Raw genomic sequence first — 20,672 nt, 5'->3', positions numbered from 1 at the left:
CTCACCTCTTCCTTGCCTAAGGCACATGTTGACTTTATGAGTGAGTTGTAAACTCCCCTCCCTTGGTGGGGAGCAGATGTGAAGGTTTGGGGAAAAATGGCTTCAGTGAAGAAGTGAATGAACGGTGTTGGCAGTGGATTTTGCACCACCCAAACTCCAAATGCTTAATTTAGGAGTTTCCTTAGGCTCCCTCTCAGCCCACAATGAAGCATAAAGCTCCTCAGGAAGGCAGGGACAGACACTCACAACAGGGACCTGCTATCAGCTCCTCTAGGCAGATGACATGCACTACCTGCTGTTTAGGTGGCCAGGTGAGTTAAGCCTCTAAATCCAAGCATCTAAATTGGTACCTAAAGTCACTGGGTATAATTAAACTCAACTGCACAATTTTCTGATAAACTGAAGAGCACTAGTGGATCCAGCATAAACTGGCCTTCCCATCCCTGGAGGTGTTTGTCTGAGGCCAGGCTGGACAGGGCTCTGAGCAACCCGGTGGAAGGTGTCCCTGCTCATAGCAGGAGGTTGGAACAAGATGATATTTAGGGTCACTTCCAGCCCAAACCGTTCCATTACTACCATGCCAACGTGCAGATCACAAAAATACAACTTCACATGGAGCTTTGACTAGATACAGAACAGATCCCTGTTTTCTGTTTTAAATTAAATATATTTATCCTCCCTAGTCAAGCTGGCTATGTGCAAGCAGCAGTAGCTCCCTGTGGGCAAGACTGGGGCACCCTCAGTCAGGCAGCATCCACACAGAGACCCAAAGGATTGGCTGCACCACATTCCTCCAGCACAGCTCTTTCATGAGAGAGGTTTGATAACTCTCTTTATCTTTGCTTGCTTGACTCAATCATTTAACAAACTGCTGGGAGAAGAAACATTTCCTCTAAAACAAAAGGGTAGAGGTATTTTACATGTTTTCTGAAAATGAATCAGGTGAAGACCAGGTCCGTTGTAGGACAGACAGATTCTGGGCTCCTTGACAATCCTCCTTCCCTTTAAGCCAGGCCTGCACACCAAGTCACGACTCAGGTCCACTTGAGAGAGAACAACTGGCTCAACAAACTTCCCCTTCTTCAATGTTTTTCTTTAGCACAAAGATGCAGCCCGTGGGGGTGGGAGGAAAGACAACAGCATCTCAATTAGCAGCAAGACAACAGCAAATGCATCTCAATTAGCAGTGCCTGCCCTGGGATCACCAGGCAGGTGTCACCAGTGACAGGAAAATCCTGACAGGTCTCACCTCAGTCGTTAGAACTAACATACAGAAGTCACTAATAGAGATTTTCAGACCAAGTAGAGGAAAAAAAAAATCGATTTTTTAAGCTGACACCACTCTCCCAGTGGTGTCAGCCTCCTCAAGTCTGCCCTGCATTCCCTGTTTACAGAGGAGAGCATGTTGTATTTCAGCAGAGCCACTGGAACCACCCCGCCTTATAATGGCATTACACAACAAAACCACAACTAATTACCTCTAATTGGATCGAACATTTTTCATTCTTATTATCTTTTCTATGGCTGCAATAGCAATGTTTCAAACTTGTATACAAGCACATAGGATGTTTGGCAGTTCAGCTTGGTGAAGCGCAGTCATGGATTTGTTCATTCAGGAAAATCACTATAACCCCATAAACACGTATTAATTGCTCAGCAAAACAGAACGCTGGCAAATCCAAGTGCTCCCACACTTAGAGCAGAGAGCAGTATTTCACTTTCCTTGTAAAGAACCAGCTACAACCAGCAGGACACTGAATCACACCAACGGAACAATGCCTAGGATGAGTCATTAGCAAGCCTTTCCTTTCAGGCTCTATCAGACCCCTCTGAGAAAAGCAGATAATTAGGGCGATTCCAAACACTTCCCAGAGTAACTTTTTTATTTGTATCACACATACTGGCCAAAGTCAGCCATTTCTCACTCTGATTTAGATGTTAACGTTATTTAACGTTTTAGAAACCTGATTATTCTTCCACTAGGGAGGGAGGGATTGTCCTTAAATTGTCAGATCAGAGCATTTCCTCCCGGGTCAGCCTTATTTTTTTCTTGTCTCAATAGTTCAAATTTGCATGCAGCATAACCAGACTTTTGATTCTTATATTAACCACAATTACACTGGTGGCAAGAGCATAAATGAGGGCACCATTTACCCCTGTGAGCTCTGACTGGAAGATAATCACGACAAATGCTAAACAAAACCAGTTTTTGGCTTTCAGTTGACACCTACACATGCCTACATAAGAAAAATGCTGGAGTTCCTCTACCACGAATTGAATGGGCTGCTTCATGTGGAAATTGGTTAACTTGGCTTGTACTTCTACAGGAATATCCATCACCTCCCACATGCACGCTCTATTACACAGATAACACTCAAGTTGAACATTTCCTCTAATGGATCTTCTATTTGACACCCTCCTCAGTGTGGAACAGTCTGGACAGTGTCCACTTCCAGAAATACCTGACCCATATATTTGAGAAAGAAAGGAAGGAGAAAATGTATCATATTGGGCAAGATTTGTTAGGACAGTTCTGCATGAGCTTCTATTTTACAGCATTATATTTTAACTTGCATTGTAGCATACAACAAACACTTGAAGACCTCTTTCTGCAGGGCCTTTTTGGATTAGTGAAGTATTAAGTGTTTGATGAACGGCAGCAATATTTCATAATATTTCTCAGTATTGTGAGAACACAGCGAGAACACAAGAGTTTGAAACATTGCTATTGCAGCTGTAGAAAATACAACAAAAATGAAAGAGTCTTTATTGACTTGGCAAACTCCAGTGAACAAATACAGAAGAAAGACTTTTTCAATGATGCGATATTTAACTGCTCACACTGAGAAAGAATTAAAAAGCACTTTGCTTTCCATGCCTTGCTGCACAGGCACTGCCCTCATCCCACCCAGTGATGGCTCAGCTGACCTGACCACACACTCTAAACACATCATCTGAACAGAGGTTTTTGCAGCAAACAAGGACATGCATCATAATTCACACTGTTCATCACAGATAAATTTAACAGTCACTTTGCAACTGTGTCCTTTATTACACAAGCTACTTTATGTACTGCTGATGCTTGTTAAAAGATGCTAAGACAGAGCTGCCCGAGCTGCAGCTGAAGTATCTTGAAACTAATGCACCTAAATAATTGTCCTATTTCTCATCTTTCACCGTATACTCAGCTCTGTTTTGAAGCTGACGAGTCTGATAGGAAAAAAAACTGACATAAAATCTGGTCAGAGCCAGGATCTTTCAGACCAGGCTCTTTTGACTACTTTGCTTTTACTGTACAGCTGCCATTTAACTCTCTAAATCTTGACAGTTTCCTCCAACTTTATAATTTTGGTGGAAAACAGTATACATCCCAGCAACAGGTACAGCTCATGTGACTGCAAGGTGAAGGCCCATGGCTGGCCTTCTTAGGAAAGCAGACATCTTCTCATTAGTGAACCACAGGAGCCTCCATTTGCTTCTGAAAAGCAGGGAAGGATCACCAAAAAGCTGGTAGGAACAGCAAGAAAACCAGTGCACCCGGGAGACTGCTGTTCCATTATTTATTACTTGCTATACAGTCACAGAATCAGGCAATCCCAGAATGGTTTGGGTTCCTTAAAGACCATCTGCCATGAGCAGGGACACCTCCCACTAGCCCAGGTTGCTCCAAGCCCCATCCAACCTGGCCTTGGACACTTCCAGGGATGGGGCAGCCACAGCTTCTCCAGGGCAGGTATTTCATTCTGTCTGGGCCAGCAGGTAGAGATTCAGCCTCAGTGCTGTACATGCAACATGAAGCACAGTCTGGTGAGACTCTTACGTGGGCAGACACACGAGCAACAAAGGGGTTTCTATCATTTTCTTTCTCATTATGCTCTTACAGGCGTATTTTCCATTTACAAGTTACACATTTAGGGCCACCCATAATGGAGCAGAACATCAGCAGGTGCTTCTGGAAATGCTGAATAAAGAAATTATTTTAAATTATATATATATTATATAAATTATATATATAATATATATATATAATATATATAAATAATATATTTGTACTTGGCACTTGGTAATTTTTTAGTGCGTTTCTCTACGTGCCCACATCATTCACACACGGTTCAGTGTCAGAGTTTGCCACAGGCTCTCCCCCTGCACACAGAAGGCTGAGCTTAAACTGTGCCAGAAGTGCAGAGCAGCAGAGTAACTCAGCAAAGAGGTACCACGATGCTGTACATGGGCAGATGATCCTTCCTGCACTGGGACTGCACTGCCTGGTTATGCCAACGTGAACACCGAAGGAAATGCCAGCAGCCTCTTCAGCAGACTCTGGGAAGCACAGGAAGGAGCTCCCAGTTTTCCTGACCACCACCTCCACCAAGTGGTTTGTGTGTGAAGCTGCTGGGCACACGGTGCTTGTGCTCTCACTGAGCTGTTATTAAAGGAGTGTTGGCATTAAAAATTCTTGTTTTCTGAAGCTGCAACTAACATCTTTATTCATTGCTCACGCTGATATTATCAGTTTGCAGCAGAATTAGAGCCCAGAATCAATACTATGCAATTTTGGTGGTTTTAGCTTTGTCTTTTTTACCAGTTCCATTTTTATTTCTATCTCAGGAATTAATTTTTTCTTTAAATACATGACTTTAGGTAAATTACTTAATGTGTCGAGATATGCTAGGCAAACCATTGATATTACTATTCATAATCAAGTAAAAAGATATAACTTTTTAATTTAATTACAGATAAAATTTACATTTCTCGAAGAATCTTAAGACCACCAGAAATTTTTGTGTGGTTTTTTTTTTAATAGTTTCAAACACCTTTTTTGTTAAGTAGCTTGCAACTCAAGGCACAGGGGCACTAATAGCAAAATTACTACAAATAAAGAAAAAATTGCTTAGGGAAAGTATGAAGTGTGAACAAAAAATAACCAGCAAGGAGCACACTAATCACAAACATTTATTTTTAATAACCTGGTTTTCATATAGGTTGAGTTGCTGGCTTGTTTAACAGCTTTGCATTGACACTCTGTACACTCTACCAGAAGGTTCCAAGCTTGGCCAGAAGTCTGGAGTAGCTGCTGAATGGCTTCTTTGTTATTAAAAAGGTCATGCTAAATACTCAACACCCTGTAGCCTGTCTCAGCAGATAAGGGTTTTTTTGGTGGTTGTTGTTTGTTCTTGTTGGGGCTTCTTCAGTAAACTCAGCTGACCCCGAGGCATTTCCTGAAAATCTTTTATTCTAGAAGGCAGAGGTAAAAATGCTAAAAAATAGACCTTATTAAGGACTCAAACCCTCGGGTTCGACTCAGCAGCAGTCCCAGTCTGTACCGAGCAAAATGAAACATACCTTTGAAAGTCTACTTTGCTTTTGTGGCAGCCACTATGGAAGAATTGTTAGTCAAAATTTGGTCCTGGAGATGAAATCCTGAGTCACACAATGTGACAGTACTAACCAGACAGGCTTCCTGGTCTCTTTTTGCCCTCCTCCCTCCAAGCACTCAGTGTCGCTCCCTATCACAATTTGAACACACACACACAAAACCAAACAAAAAACCCCCAACAAAACAAAACCTAAAAAAACCCCCCAAACAAAACCCCCACAAGCCCCTCGTAACAAACCCACCCCAAACCAACCCCCCCCTCCAAAAGCCAGCGGTACCAATTTTAAGAACCAACATCTCTCAGTCGAGGTTCAGGCTCAGACACACGTGAAGCAGCAAGAATCTGAGCAGGATTCAAATTCCCTGATGCTGCAGAAGTAGCTGTGTGACTTAGCCAAGAACTTAAGGACAGCACAGCTGCAGCCACAGACAGCAGGATATAAACCCATATATTGAAGTATGATTTTTTTTTTCCCCTCTGCTACAAAAGAAACATAATCCACTCTCCCCATCCCTGCTCTGCCTCAAGTATTAGCTTCAAATTACTCACCCCTCCAAATGCACCACCACCATCTGCTCCTGGCATTGATTCCACCGAGCTGGTGCTGGCTATCTGAGGGAAACAACGACACAGAACAGTTTCAACACGGACATTCTTCCTAAAATATATTAAACATCAAAAAGAAAACAAAACAAAGAAAATGGGTAAAAGAATCTAGAAAAAGAGAAAACAAAACCAAAAGTGTGCTTTCAGCCCCTCATCTCTTCTCTTCTGAATACACTTTAATCCATAGAATCATATCACAGGATGGTTTGGGCTGGAAGGGACCTTAAAGACCATCTTGTTCCAACCCCCTACCACGGGCAGGGACACCTTCCACTAGGCTGGGTGCACATGTTGCACATATGCTCAGCCACCCACAGACAGGGGGTTGGCTCTGACGTGGATGACTTCACAGATGGCACCCAACTGCCACCTGCCTTTGAGTGCAACCTGTGCCTGCCCCCCACGTGCTGCAGAAAGCCAATGCCATGGTTTGAAGGACACCACCAGAGCCTGCCAGCCAAACCAGCAAGGGCTCTGTGCAGGCACTGGATTCAGACGGGAACAAAATGTGCTCCATTCAAACACTGTTCAGTTAACTTTTTCTTCATTGCAATACATCTCAATTTCTTAATAAATGCAAAATGGTACCTCTACATATATATTCATATAGAATTCATAGACAATATTCATGTATCTATATGTATTCAATAGATACAGATGGCAAATAACAAGGTCGTTTACATTTAGCACCAAAATCACAGGCTACATCATAAAAAGAAAGGAAAACCATCTCCTCTGCCATTAATTTACAGGGAGTCTGCTAGTTTACAGGGGGTTCTCAAACTATGAGACTCTTAATGATAAATTCCCCTGTTACTCCCACAGATCATTCTTCCTTTGTCAGTCAGACAACATCTCTTATTTCGAGGTTATCCAAAAAGCCAGTGCATTCTGGCACTCTGGCTTCATTCCATTTGAAAGCAAAAAAGGTTTAACCTCTGTTATTAGAAACAACATGACCTGTACCTTGAGTAAGCAGCCAAACTGAAGAGCTATTAATCTTGACACCTCACTGTATCTATTTCTATTCTAACACAATCAATCGGCTCTTTAGAACAAAGAAAGGAGCAAATGCATCCCCTGGGGCCAGGCTTATGCCACCTCAGAGCACTTCCTCAGGGAATGAGACTGCATTAAAGGGAAGCATCACTCCTCAGCTCTAGCCAGCTATTTCTGCCTCCACAAAACCCAGCAACCCTAAGGTCTTCACATCACCTGTTCCTCAGTCCTGTGGAAAGGGGTTCTTTTCACTGGGATCCTAAATCAATTCAGGGACTTATTCTGCCTAGAAAAAGGACATCTTTGTGCTGTGATAGGGCACTTGGGAAAGGGAAAATGTGGAGAAAAGCAAAAAAAAAAAGAGATCTGAAGAAGAGATTGAAAAAACCCCCAGCGAGTTTAGGGAAGAGTAAACTTCTCCAGTTGCCTGTTCAGATCCTCATGTCCATTTAATGTTTACTTGGAATAATGGGCTAAAAATCAAATACCCTGTACTCTTACCTGGAAAATATTTCAAAAGGGCTTCTCCTTGTTATGCTACCATTGCCACTCACAGTGTGTAAGATCTGGTATGAACACAGTTATTGAGATTTTTGTCAAAACTACCCAGAAATATGGGGAGAGACAGAAACTATGAAGGGAAATAATGATGGTTCAGCATCCAAAAATCACAGTTTAACTAACAGAAGTATTCTCAGTCTTAAATCTCTGGGATGCCACTTCCACAGAGCTCAGCTCTCTGCAGCACTTTTCCTTGCCAGCTTCCAATACTGCACAAACTGGCTCCTTCCCCACACCATGAGCCTCTTAACTCTTCTTAGATCAAGCAGTGGTAGAAGAGGTCCTTCTTCTTGGGAACATTTTTAGATGGCTTTAAAAACACCCTTCACATAGCCTGGAAATGCTGCAGGTGAAAATGGAGAACCAAGCCACAGAGGAATCACAAAGCTTTCTCAGAAGACTTTCCTTTAAAAGATTGCTGCTACCCTGATCCTGCCTGGGACTGACTGGACACAACACTGAATACTCCCCTCCTGAGAGTTCATTAATTGCTGAAGGTTATTGCACAGGCATAATTTGAAGAGTCAGGTCAAATTTTGGATCTCTGCACCTCCCAAAACTCACAAGTCTTCTGTAGGCAGATTTCAGGCTGAAATCAACCCATAATGCTGGTATGAGCCTATGTAAGTCAGCAGGGACACAGAGGCGCATGCACTGATCATGAACTGCAACTCAGCACTGTAACACAGTAAATGTGTGGCCAAGGATGGAAGAAAAGCAATTTGACTCTTTTTCTATGGGCTTATTAGAACCAGAGGCCAACTTCTAGTAGTTGTTACAGATCCAGCCTGGAATCCATGAGTCCGTATCTATTTCTTGACTCATCAGAGCAAAAAAGACGATTATTGTAATTTTTCCCTCTAAAGTAGCTGCCCAATATTCCATAGATGATGAGATATGCATGGTGGATGCTGCCTACCATAGGGTATTGCAACTAAGAATGCTCTCAGTATTTGTCCAGTTTTCCTTACAGAAATACTTTCAGCTCCTTTTAACTGACAGCAATTTCTGCCACATTTAGCCGTGACATCAGTTTTCAAAGCTGATTATCTAGAGAAGCTAATCTCCTAAAAATGCAGGTTAGCATTCTGGCATTAAGGAAATTATGGTGCAGACTGCATTAATATCATAGCCAGGGATAAACCAGACTCCTGCTCTGCTTGACTTCTATGAAGTGGCTACACCATGAACACAGAAGCGAAATCAAACAGAATTTACAAAGCAAGATAATTATTATGAAGTTGAACAGATGCTGTGTGTTAATTACACAAAAAAGTGTGTTTATTAGTTTGCTTATTAGCAAATATTTTTCTCCATCAGAGCATCCTGGCTCTGAAGGCAGCCATGAGTTAAGTGAAAAAGACAGGCAAGGACTGATTATTTTCTATTTTTTTCTGAGTATTTTTAGCTGCTGAATAGTTCAGGAGCAGTAAGCCATGCCAGATTCTGAAAATGGCTCATTGCTGACTGCTGCCAGCAATGGGATTCTAGACCCTGTGGAGGTTTGGAAAGATCTCCACTGTCAGTCTGATAATACTGGGATGAAAAGGCATATCCAACATCTCTCCTGAGGCTCCTGGGAAATCAGTCAGATAAAAATCCAGATTATTGAGTCACTGAATCAGTCCTGGGAAAGGAGAGACGTCAAAAATTGTTAGGTACTAAAACAGAAAAAACCCAAACAGTTTAGGAAGGCAGGGGAGGGGGAAGATAAAAAGCTCCCAAAGTTCAATCTCTGCAGATGAACCTTCTCTTCCTCTGCTCCAAGATCTACTATGTCTGAAATCATCAAGTCCCAGGCAGCACTGCATGAAATTCCTAATTATTTTACTCTCCCAGGCCGTCTCCTCTTGAGCTTGTAGCAAATGCCTGTGGCTAAGGTTATCACCATCATTTTCTAGTTGAATGGAGAGATACTGTTGTTGTCCTCATGTGAATACTTCCAAAACAAAACTCCTAGCAAACACAGCACAGATACATTATGGCTGTAGAGAAACAGAATCAACTTTCAATATTATTTGGCATATTTAGTTGAAGACTATTTTTTCTGAAATATATTTATTATCTATAAGAAGGAATTTTAAGATCCTTTTAAAATGCATCAATTTTAAGTCTTTTTAAGCCCTGTAGGGCTGAGTAACTGTAGATGTGTAGGTTTTAACTGTTAGTAAAACTGCTCTGGCAAAGGAGAATGAAGCACTGGTACTTACTGAGGAATCAGGAAGATGCTCCTCCTCTTGTGAAAAAGAGCTATTGAAAGCTCTGAACGTCTCACTGTTCTGTTTGTGCTTTTCAATTGTGGCTTGAATGACCTGAGACAAAATTCCAGCAAAGATGAGAAGCATCATAAAAAAGAAATACTTTCATGGGAAGATGGGTAGGATTATGATTTGATGAAAAACCCTTAGACTTGTATAAATGAAAGGGAAACTTAAAAATCTTGAGTGGTGGTGTTAACTCACTACTGTGTAGGTTAAAAACTAGAACTGCCATCAGACAGGGTCTCTACAGGTCAAACTGCAAGAATATACAAGGTCTGACACCTCAGTCTCCTCTCTCACTGAGCCTGAGGACTGCAGGAAAGGGGAGCCCTTTTGGAGCCCCCAGACACTTTGTGGAGCCAGTGGGTCAGCACTGGACCCTGACTGGCCTCCACATCTCTCCAGGAGCATCTCCACCAGACTGGCCCACCCAGCTTCCTTGCACAGCCACATTCATCCAGAACCCCAGAAAGTGAATTTTAAACGCTGCTGGCATGGTGATTCCTTCCCCTTATCATTAGTGTTTTGTACTAACCTGAATCCATTCCCTCTTCTCCTCTTCTGTCCTGTTAAAACAAAAGAAAAACAGAGGAAACATCCTCATTTTACTTCCAATATTTTCAGTAAATTCAATTCACAGCTTTATATCCATCAAGATTTTAGCTTTACTATCCGCTATTTTATAAACATTATTAAAAATATTTGACTGCAGTTATTAGAAAATGTCAAAAATATTTTAATTACTGATACAGTGGAACTTACAAGCACTATTATAAACACTGAAAGCATTCAATAAAGGCAATCAACACAGCACTGTAACACACTTTGGCTTGGGACCAACATTCTCTTGCATATCTAAGTTATGCATCTCTGCTGCTCCCCTCGTGGTTTAAAGCTTTGTCACACTTGCACAGCCCCTAGACCATCAATGTCTCCATATATATTCACAAAACTCCCAAGACTGAACAAGTACTACTATACCTGGCTTGTAGTTCCAGTGATCTCTTTTTTCCTGTTATGGAAAACGTATGAGTCATGTTTTGCTTGGCAATTTCTTGGACCTGTAAAAAGAACAAGTCAGCTTCCTACTCATCCACCTTGTCTTTCCACCATTTTTAATGACTTACAAATATTCTTTGAAATGCTCAGTCGAAAGGATCATTCTGAATATGGTACAGAGGTAGAAAAAGTAAGGGATTGTTTTCATAGTTACTTGTCTTGCTACAAAACTTGTGGATCTGTATCATCAACCAGTCCCCCAGAGCAGCAGGGAAGAAGGTGGCTCCTGTTTCAGCCAGGGGACCAGGGAAGGCTTTCAACCAAAGCATGTACACAGTGACCATTACTTCCCTTTGAATGGTTACCTTATAACAATTCAAAAAACAAACCCAAAAAGAGATACAATCACAGAATCATTAAGGTTGGAAAAGACCTCCAAGATCACCAAGTCCAAGGGTCAACCCAGCATCACCATGTTCACCACTGAACCACGTTCTCAAGTGCCACATCCACACGGTTTTTTGAACACTTCCAGGGATGGTGGTTCCACCACTGACCAAGGCAGCCTGTGCCAGGGCTGGACAGCCCTTTCAGTGAAGAAATTTTCCCTAAAATACAATCTAAACCTTCCCTTGTGCAACTTGAGGCCGTTTACTCTCATCCCATCACCTGGGAGAAGAGACCAACCCTCACCTGGCTACACCCACCTTCCACGGAGTTGTAGAGAGCGAGAAGGTCCCCCCTGAGCCTCCTTTACTCCAGCCTGAATCCCCCCAGCTCCCTCATCAGACTTGTGCTCCAGACCCCTCCCCAGTTCCATTTTCCTTCTCTGGACACACTCTGCCACCTTAAGGTCTTTCTTGTAGTGGAAAAGCTGGATTGATCAGAAGTGATCCGAAGATGGATTTTAGAATTTTATTATGTTTTTTTATGCATACAGTGTTATGTTTTTTGATTCAGCAGGGATCTGAGGCTATCAAGTGGAGAAGCATTAAAACAGGGGAAAAGAAGAGATGCAAACCTGCAGTCCTGCAATGTCCATCTTCTCTCGGACACTGAACTTCTGGCCGATCAGCCTCAGTTTTGGCACACAGTATAGCACCATGCTGTTAAACTGCAACAAGACAGGAGTTTAACTTAGGGGTTTCAATGCTGGACACGCCCTGCATTCTGGCAGTTTAGGTCACTGGTGTGTTTTATTCTAAGGTGCAGTTCTTAAGAAGAGGTTTAAGGGGAAAGCTGGGCTCAGAGATCATTACTGAAAGCAATGGGCAGACAGAAACATGTCAGCCAGCCACTTCTCACTTCTGCCCCTCCCTCTGCATTTGACTGCCTTGAGAGCACAAGAGCTCTTCCCTCAGTGCCAGCAAGAGCTGGCCACCACCTGCAGCAACGTGGTGTGGCTGGAAACAGCCTCCTCTGGCACTCCACAAAAACTCAGCCTCTGGGGAGGGAGATGGGAAAGACCCCTTTGGATCTGATAAGGCATCAGTAAAATCACAGCATGGAAAAAGGAAGGAAATCCTCGAGCAAAAGCTTCAAGGGAAAACTGCTGCTCAGAAGGAGTAGCTGGGCTCAGCTGGTGAAGGCTTTTTGTATTTGAGCTTAGAAAGATGGGAATGTACCATAGAATCATAAGAGTGGTTTGGGTTGCAAGTGACCTTAAAGCTCATCTCATACCCACCCCCTCCCATGGGCAGGGACACCTTCCCAGGTTGCTCCAAGGCCCATCCAACCTGAGCACAACTCTGAAAAGAAAAGAGCAACTAAAGCACTCACCAGGAATAAATACCTATCCTGTGCTGTGCCATTCTTTGCTGAAAGTTTCTGAATATGTCCTTCTTTAATGAGCTCATTGGCTGGGTTAACAATATCCTCTTCACCACCCAGGCGCTCATAGACTTCCAAAAGCTTGTGCATCTTTTCCTGCAAGTACAAAAATCCAGCAATTTAAATTTAAATTTAAAAATTTATTCCACTTGGTCAATTGCCCATTGTGTCATTTCTGTGGTAAGTGTAAATAAGTTGGAAAGAAAATAAGTGTTTTGTTTCTGCTATAGCTTTGCATTTTCATGAATATCTGTCGCATACTCTTCAGTTCTCCTCCCCACTCTGGATTAGTCCCCCAGGATTGTACCATTTTAATGATATTTTGAGATGAATCTATTTGATATTTTTAGTCATTACTATTCAACAATAAATATGTATCACAGAATCATAAAGGCTGGAATAGATCTCCAAGATCTTCAAGTCCAAACCCTTTGGAACCATTATCTTCGGAAGCAATGACACTGGGTCCAGTAAAATCAGTGGCCAAGTTGGAGACCAATACAATACCAAATAATTTCCAAGCTTTAATTTATTAACCCAGCTTCCACTCTACATCTCAGACTAAGATTCCTGCCACAGTGTGTTCATTTCTCAGCTTCTGAGAAGTGTCACCTCTCGTGTCTGCTGCTGATACAATTGGAGGGAGGTCTCCATCAGGAAGCACGGTCACATTCTGCAGCTCTAAGCTAAGCCTAAAACCTCAGCTGTCTGAGGAATGCTGCAGTCCTACAGAGGAGCCTCCATGGCCAAAAGTACCTCTGAAATAGGCCAGGCCAAAATTCTTAAAATATAGTTTTCATGCACTACAGGAATCCCTATATCTTGGTCAAAAATTTTTATGAAGGGATTACTACTTCCTGTCCAGCAAAACAGTGTTTCTACCTTACATTAAGTCATCCAAATATTGAAGTCCCTCTATACAGTATTCAAATGGATAAAGGTAACACCTTCATCCACTTTATTAACCAGTACAGAAGCTGTAACAAGTTAAAATAAGAAAGGTGTGTAACCCATGCTCCCGAATTACAGCCTTTGGAAAGGTTTAGCTTTCACTCTCGAGCTGGACAGATGTGGTCCAAATGGCACTGTCAGCAAATGGTCAGGAAGAGAGGACCAAGACTGATGGTCATGGTCAGTATCCATACCCAAATATATGCTCAAACACACCTCTAAATCATACCTCTACCTACCCATAGATTAAGTTGAAATTTCAGGTCTTCACACATTTTATTGATCTCCATTTGACTCAAGAATTTTCACCATAAATATGTATCATGCCAATTCCTGTCCTAATCAGTTCTTCTGACCAATGATTAAAGAAACGAACAGTGAAAAAAAAAAAGCCACCAAAAAAAGAAACACAAACTCTTACCATTAAAATAAACACACTGCAAACAAAATGGAAGGTGGGGGATGTGGACTAATAACAAGTACACAAATCACCTAAGCATCAAAAGGCAGGGTTTTTTTCCACCAAATGGGAAGATGAGCAAGAGATCCTGCTAATTTACAAAGAAACAAACAAGCAAACAACCAGTAGTGAACTTCTCAAACAGTTTTTTTTTTAAAGGGGAAACTAGAACACTAAAAATAGATCCAAAACCTGAGGAACATCTGCACTTCTAGGATAAATCAGCTTTGGAAGCATGATTTATTTCTTCTACTGCACCACAACAGGAGGAAGAAGCCAACACTCAGTTCAAACCTCCACTGACTTTTGGAGATTTTGCTACAGCACTCTGTTTCCTTTTGGTCTGGCTTGGACCTCACGCAGCAAAATTATTACAGCAGCCTTTTCCAACAGGTTTCTGTGTACTAACAGAAAAAGCATCCAACACAGAAAGCCACGAGCTGGTAGCTTCATATTCCTGCTCTCTGCAGAGATACTGCACACAGCCCCCAGGAAAAGAGTTTTTAGAGGCCTCAAACCAGAAAAATTTCCACCAAAATATATCCTTATCAAGAGAACACACCAGACTCAAACAGAAACAGATGGTTTCCTCACTGTGTTTTCAGACATACTGAAAATACACAGACATCAGCTGGTTACTGCTCCAGAGCAGCCACAGGAAACGTGGTCTCGTGGTGTCCCCACCGGCTGGGGAGGAAGTCAGAGTCTGAGAGGGAAGGGGACATAAACCTTGCACCCACAAATGGCCAGTGGGTACTAAGCTGGACACACAGCATTTCAGATCTATTAAATACAAAAGGTCCTGAGACACCTGGGTGCAACTATAAAGTCCATTTACTTTTATGGCAATGCACTAGAGCTCTTCTATAGGTAAAACATTTACCAATGTTCAAAATATCTGTGGTCTGACTGCCCAGCTTCTGAAGTGCAGCTTTCCAAAGCTACTGACACATGCTAAATGCACACTCGGTGCATTTAAGATGAGCCAAAATCAAATCAAAGCAACCTTCAGTTTGCTGAAGGCCTACAGGACTACAAAACCAGCGTGAAAACCTGCAAGGACACCTTATGAATGGACCTAACTGGAATGCTTTCAATGCTTTTCAAGGAAAAGCAAATAATGAGTTTTGTGAAGACCTCCTTTTTCAACCCACTGGGTCCTTAAAAACAAGGAAAATTTAAGCCCAACAACACACAGTAACTGCATTTACAATAAAGAGAACTCAGAGAGCCAACGGATGTTTAAAGCCTGCCTCACAGCATTTGAAATACCTCCCCAGTCTACTGTACTGAGCCTGTTGCAGTGAGAAACTATCAGTTCAGCCAAGATCCCAATTCATTCCGGAATTGCTACTCACCATCTTCCGGATGGCTGCATTGGAATGGTTCGCTGCCGTCGATATCAGCTCCAGCGACTCTGCAAGAAAGGCACCAACAGTAATGTATTCTCCACATTACATCTGTTAATAGCACCTTGGGGGTTTTTTTCACCTCCCTGATTATTATTTTTTTGTCAAAATTGTTGTTATAGACACAATCACTTCTGCACATTCAGCTGATCTGTGTGCGTTTAATGTTTCACCTTTCTTTCCCCTAAAAGCCCAGATGAGCCGAAGAGCACAGTGACAAAAAACTCCATCTTCTAGGAATCACCTACTAAAAGTTAAGTCTCACTTAGGTCTTTACAAGCATGTTTTTAAGACTGTTTTTCTAGAACAGGCCTTGCCTGCTTACAGTAATGTGGACCCTGTTCTGGCTGAGATGAAAAATTCCTCAAAACAAAGAGAAGTCCATTCCTCCTGTTTCTCCGTGTGAACAGAGTCTCACTGATTTTCCTGGCAAGAAATATACATTTAAATACAATACACATTTAAAACCATTCTTACTTTCTTCCTCTGGCTATTGCAAGGATGTCCGTCCGTCTTTGTCCCTGGCCATACAACGGATTCAACAAAAATGCCAGATGTTCTACCAGGACAAACTTCAATATATGGTCTCTGCCTATTTGCTCCTTTTGTTCCTAGAGCTGGCACCCCAACCCTTTTCTTCTCTACTCCAAAAGCATTCAAACCCCCTTTGTTTGGCAATAATTTGATTAATTAAAATCTCCATTTCTCCTACAGTCCTGGGGGTAAGTATCTGAACATGTGAAGAAAAAAGTGCCCAAGATTTCATTGTGCTCATTAAATAGAGAGGAGTTTATATGTACTTTCAGCATCTTTCCTGTCTGGAGATTCTTCTGGAAGTTTCTTTAAATAGTCCTTCAGGAGAAGCTCGTAACGAGGAATCCTTTGCACTGGTTCAAGCATGTGATGCTGTAAAGTCAGGTTTCCACACACCTCCTGTTTCTGTAACAGAGAGGAAACAAGCACAGGAGGGTTTGGTTTTGTTCCTGCCTTTGGTGTTAAACAGCAATGAAAAATGTCCATTTACATAAACCAGAGGAATATAGAGGAACTCCTCAACCATCATGGAATGACAGACTCATGAGGTTGGAAAACACCATTGAGATGATCAAGTCCAAACATAAACCTAACACTGCTGAGGCCACCACTAAACCCAAGTCTTCAAGTGCCACATCTACACTTCTTTTAAATCCCTTCAGGGATGGTGACTCCACCACTGCCCTGGGCAGCTGTGCCAGGGCTGGACAACCCTTTTGGTGAAGAAATTTTCCCAACAGCCAACCTAAACCACCCCTACTACAACCTCAGGCTGTTTCCTCTTGTCCTGTCCCTTGTTCCCTGGGAGCAGAATCTGACATCCCCCTGGCTCCCCACTCCTGTCAGGGAGTTCTGGAGAGTGAGAAGGTTCCCTCTGAGCCTCCTTTTCTCCAGGCTGAGACCCCCCAGCTCCCTCAGCTGCTCCTCATTAGACTTGTGCTCCTTCCCCAGCTCCATTCCCTTCTCTGGACACGCTCCAGCCCCTCAAGGTCTTTCTTGTCGTGAGGGGCCCAAAACTGACCCCAGTATTTGAGGTGTGACCCCACCAGTGCCCAGTACAGGGGGACAGTCCCTGCCCTGGGCCTGTGGCCACACCATGGCTGGTACAGCCCAGGTGCCCTTGGCCTTCCTGCCCACCTGGGCTCCTGTTCAGCCACACCAGCACCCCCAGGTCCTTTTCCAGTGGGACACTTTTCAGCCTCTCTGCACCCGAGTAGTGCTGCAGGGGGCTGTTGTGACCCAAGGGTAGGACCTGGCACTTGGCTTTCTTGAACTTCATACAACTGGCCTCAGCCCATCGATCCAGCCTCTCCAGATCCCTCTGAGGAGCCTTCCTGCCCTCCAGACATAAGAGCTGACAGGTTTCATGTGAACCTTTGTCCCATGTGTGGCATTTTCTGCAGATATGCAACAATGTTCTTGCAGATTCTGTGTGTTTCCTCACAGGCTCAGAAAAGGTCTTGTCACCCTCATGGCCCTGTGTAGCATTGTTCTCCACAGACTACACAAAACCAGAATGAGCTCACTGTAGGAGCAGCAGACACACTGCTCACACCCATGAAAGGAGGAGCTGCCTCAAATTCTACTTATTTTTCACTTGACCAAGAAGTATGGGGGGGGGTTGAGACAGATTACATTAAATATCACCCGATAAGGCACCGATGTGCTCTGCTTGCAACAGCACTCAGTGTTGGAGTGTACCTGTTTTCACAGGATCCCTATAAAAAAAAAAAAAAAGCCAAGGGATGTTTCTATTTCAAAGAGAAGGAGAGATGAGAATCTCAGAAAGAAGCAGTAACTTGCTTTAAAGCACACAGGAAGTTCCTGCTAGCGATGTAATCTGACTCCACAGCAGCACATTAACCACATACACACACATGCTCCTCTCCACAGCATTATTTTTACATCAGCTCACTAAGGTGGCCTGTTCTAGTGTAAACAGCCTCTCCACAACCACATTAATTTCAGTGTGCATTTCTCAGAGAAAGGCGCTTGTTTCGACTATCTGCAATTTCCTCATAAATATTCCAGCCCACACCACTCTGCTGACTCGCTCTGTTCTCATAGCAAAGCCTGGAGATAATGGGATGAATGCCTGAGAGGAAAATACTGGCTCTCCTTCCAGAAATCCAAAGGTGTAAATTTACTTTCCAAAATTATCTTGTCACAGTGTAGCAGGGTGAGCAGTTTAGGGGAGCTGAAGTGAATTTATCATCTCTCAAGAGTTTTACAGCACCATGTTTCCCAGAAAAATTCAAGTGGGATGGAAAGAATCAGAGATTCCAGGGCACAAAACTGCATACCATTACCACTTGGATTATATTTCCAAATCCACTTACTATAACTTTCTCCATGGTCTTTTTATTTCTACAATAGGATGAACCTTAACATAGGACAGCAATAGGGAAGCAGAGGAGGAGGTCACTCCAAGGCTCAGTCAGTTGTATTCACACACAAGTGCCCCTTTCTGAAAAGGCAGCACTGACAAAATAAACTGTTCCAAATAGGAAAAGGTTCATGCTATGCAATTTTAAAAGTTTACAGAGTTTACATTGGAATTCTAATGACTTTAGTAGGGAAAAGATAAATGTTTATTCTGTGTTTAATTCATGTGAGAATACAAAGCACATACATATAATATATAAACATTATTCATTATATGTTGTATATATTTAAAAGTATTTATGTGATGGCAGGAGAATGTTGACAAACCAAAAGTCATAATAAACTCATCAGCTTTTAAGTTTTGGCCCCAGCAGGTAGATGTGAACTGAACAGAAAGTATGTTTATCTTCAAGGTCAGCTAAAATCAACTTGTTAAGTCACAGTCATCCACTTATTAGTAATTTAATTTTTGCTTTCTGTTTTCCCTAGTTTAACATAATTAGTAACTGTGAATGCCTTAAGCTGTATATTATATATATACTATTCCATTAGCAGCTTAGGTAGACCATGCATTCCTGCAGGATCACAACACTCTTCAGCTGGTATGCTGGAAACTAACAGTGGCTTTTGTTAGCCCAGAGATAGGTCAGATGAGTGGACTAAGCATTCTGGGTCAAATCTCTGCCTCCTGCAGCCACAGGCACTGCTGTGAAGCTGCCAGTAAATACCCTACAGCACAATCCTGTCATCAGCAGGCTCCAGAGCTTCACTGCCTGCCAAGTGTTCTGCTCAAGCAACAGCACAACTTCTCCTAGGCTGGGACAGGCACAGACTGACAGGTATCACACATCATTTGTGCTGGAAGCTTGGTGGTGGGAAGAGACAGATGAATCTCGTGGAGGGCAGATGGCTGTGCTGTAGGGAAAGCAGCCCCAAACAGATTTACCCCACAGAAAGCCATGTACATGGCTTGGCACAGGCTGAAGACAGAAAAACACTGCCCTGCCATGTGTGCAGGCTGGGTGCAGGCAGAAGAAGGGTAAGACAAGGCCCTGTGGAGCAGCAGCATGGCAGGAGAGGACCTCCCCCAGTCTCTGCTTCTCCAAGCTTCTGTCTGAGTCATGGCTGCAGCCCTGAGCCTCCACACAGGGCCTCTCATCTCCCAGGTTGCTGGGGGATTACTTGATTCCTGACAGCTGGCCCAGCCACAATCCTCCCATTTAGGGCAGGCAGCTGTGCTCCCTGCTCAGCTTAACCCGCTCCTCACCAGCCCTTCCCTTCCAAAGGACTGTATCTGCTTTCCCAGGACTGGCACAGGGATGCTCTCAAGCTGCTGGAGCCTCCTGCATCCCTTCAGCTGGCCCAGGGCCTGAGGGGAATAGAGTAGTTTTACAGGCACACCAGCATAAGCAGAGCCCTTCCCCTCTCCCCAAGCAGCTTTTTGTATAATGATGAGAAAACACATGAAAATCCCTGTTAAGCACCCTCCTGTGGAACTGTGATCCCGAGAGAGGTTGCACTGTAGCCTCTTCAGGAGCCTCAGGAAAACCAGTCCAACAGCAGATTCTGTCAGTGATATATGTCCAAATTCAAACACATCCACCTCAGAATGAAAATGTACTTATTAAAAACCAATTTAAATTAGTAATGAAGAAGACAAAGCAAAAAGAGTCAGAATTGCTGGGCCAATGGTGAAGTTTCGTTCTGTGACTCTTCAATCACAGAATCATGGGATGGTTTGGGTTGGAAGGGACCTTAAAGACCATCCAGTCTAACCCCTTTCTGCTAGATCAAGTTGCTCCAGCCTGGCCTTGACCACTTCCAGGGATGGAGCAGCCACAGCAACTCTGAGCAACCTGTGCCTGGGCCTCACCACCTTCACAGGGAAGAATTTCTTCCCAATACCCAATCTAACCCTGCCCTCTGTTACTTTAAAGCCATACAAAAAAATTAAATAAAATCTTGAGTGGAGAAAAGCTACCTACATGAAGAATATATGTCACAGCAAAAGAGGAGAAAGGACTGCCACTAAAATTCTGTATTTTTAGTATTAGTGTGGTATTGTCTTGTAGCTGAACACTGGGAAACAAATAAACTCACACAAATAAATGAGGACCTCTCAGTCCTGGTTCCTGCCAGGACACAGTTAATTTTTTCCAGCAGCTGGGAGGGGGCATGGCCAGGACCCAGAGGTTATTTGATACCTTTCCATACCACTCCATACCTCCTTGTCATTGCCAGGGTGGGGGGAAAGGGATTCTCTCTCTTGTAGGGGGAGAAACCAGGTGTAGTTTTGGAG

At 43.0% G+C, this 20,672-nt stretch overlaps 1 protein-coding gene across 9 annotated transcripts in view; it reads right to left on the bottom strand.

Moving 5' to 3' along the window:
• The window catches only part of FGD3 (FYVE, RhoGEF and PH domain containing 3), a 108,820-nt gene that overhangs the window by 12,099 nt on the left and 76,049 nt on the right, over nt 1-20,672 (bottom strand). For 8 of the 9 annotated variants that reach the window (XR_003531156.1, XM_027664973.1, XM_027664966.1 and 5 more), the window contains exons 8-15: nt 16,255-16,393; nt 15,404-15,462; nt 12,584-12,730; nt 11,826-11,918; nt 10,787-10,866; nt 10,341-10,371; nt 9,755-9,856; nt 5,928-5,990 (exon numbers count right to left, since the gene is read on the bottom strand). Coding sequence is in view for 8 of the 9 variants with exons in the window: in XM_027664973.1 (XP_027520774.1) it covers nt 5,928-5,990; nt 9,755-9,856; nt 10,341-10,371; nt 10,787-10,866; nt 11,826-11,918; nt 12,584-12,730; nt 15,404-15,462; nt 16,255-16,393 (714 nt within the window). In the remaining variant the exon portion in view is untranslated. Of the gene's footprint in view, nt 1-4,878; nt 5,236-5,343; nt 5,408-5,927; nt 5,991-9,754; nt 9,857-10,340; nt 10,372-10,786; nt 10,867-11,825; nt 11,919-12,583; nt 12,731-15,403; nt 15,463-16,254; nt 16,394-20,672 lie in introns of those variants that run through there. The other variant, XM_027664974.1, reaches the window with a different exon arrangement.

This window comes from Corapipo altera, unplaced genomic scaffold (genome assembly GCF_003945725.1).
Source record: "Corapipo altera isolate COAL_440 unplaced genomic scaffold, ASM394572v1 124, whole genome shotgun sequence".
Lineage (NCBI taxonomy): Eukaryota > Metazoa > Chordata > Aves > Passeriformes > Pipridae > Corapipo > Corapipo altera.
The sequence above is the reverse complement of the archived record's forward strand: the minus strand, read 5'-3'. Positions and strand labels throughout refer to the sequence as shown.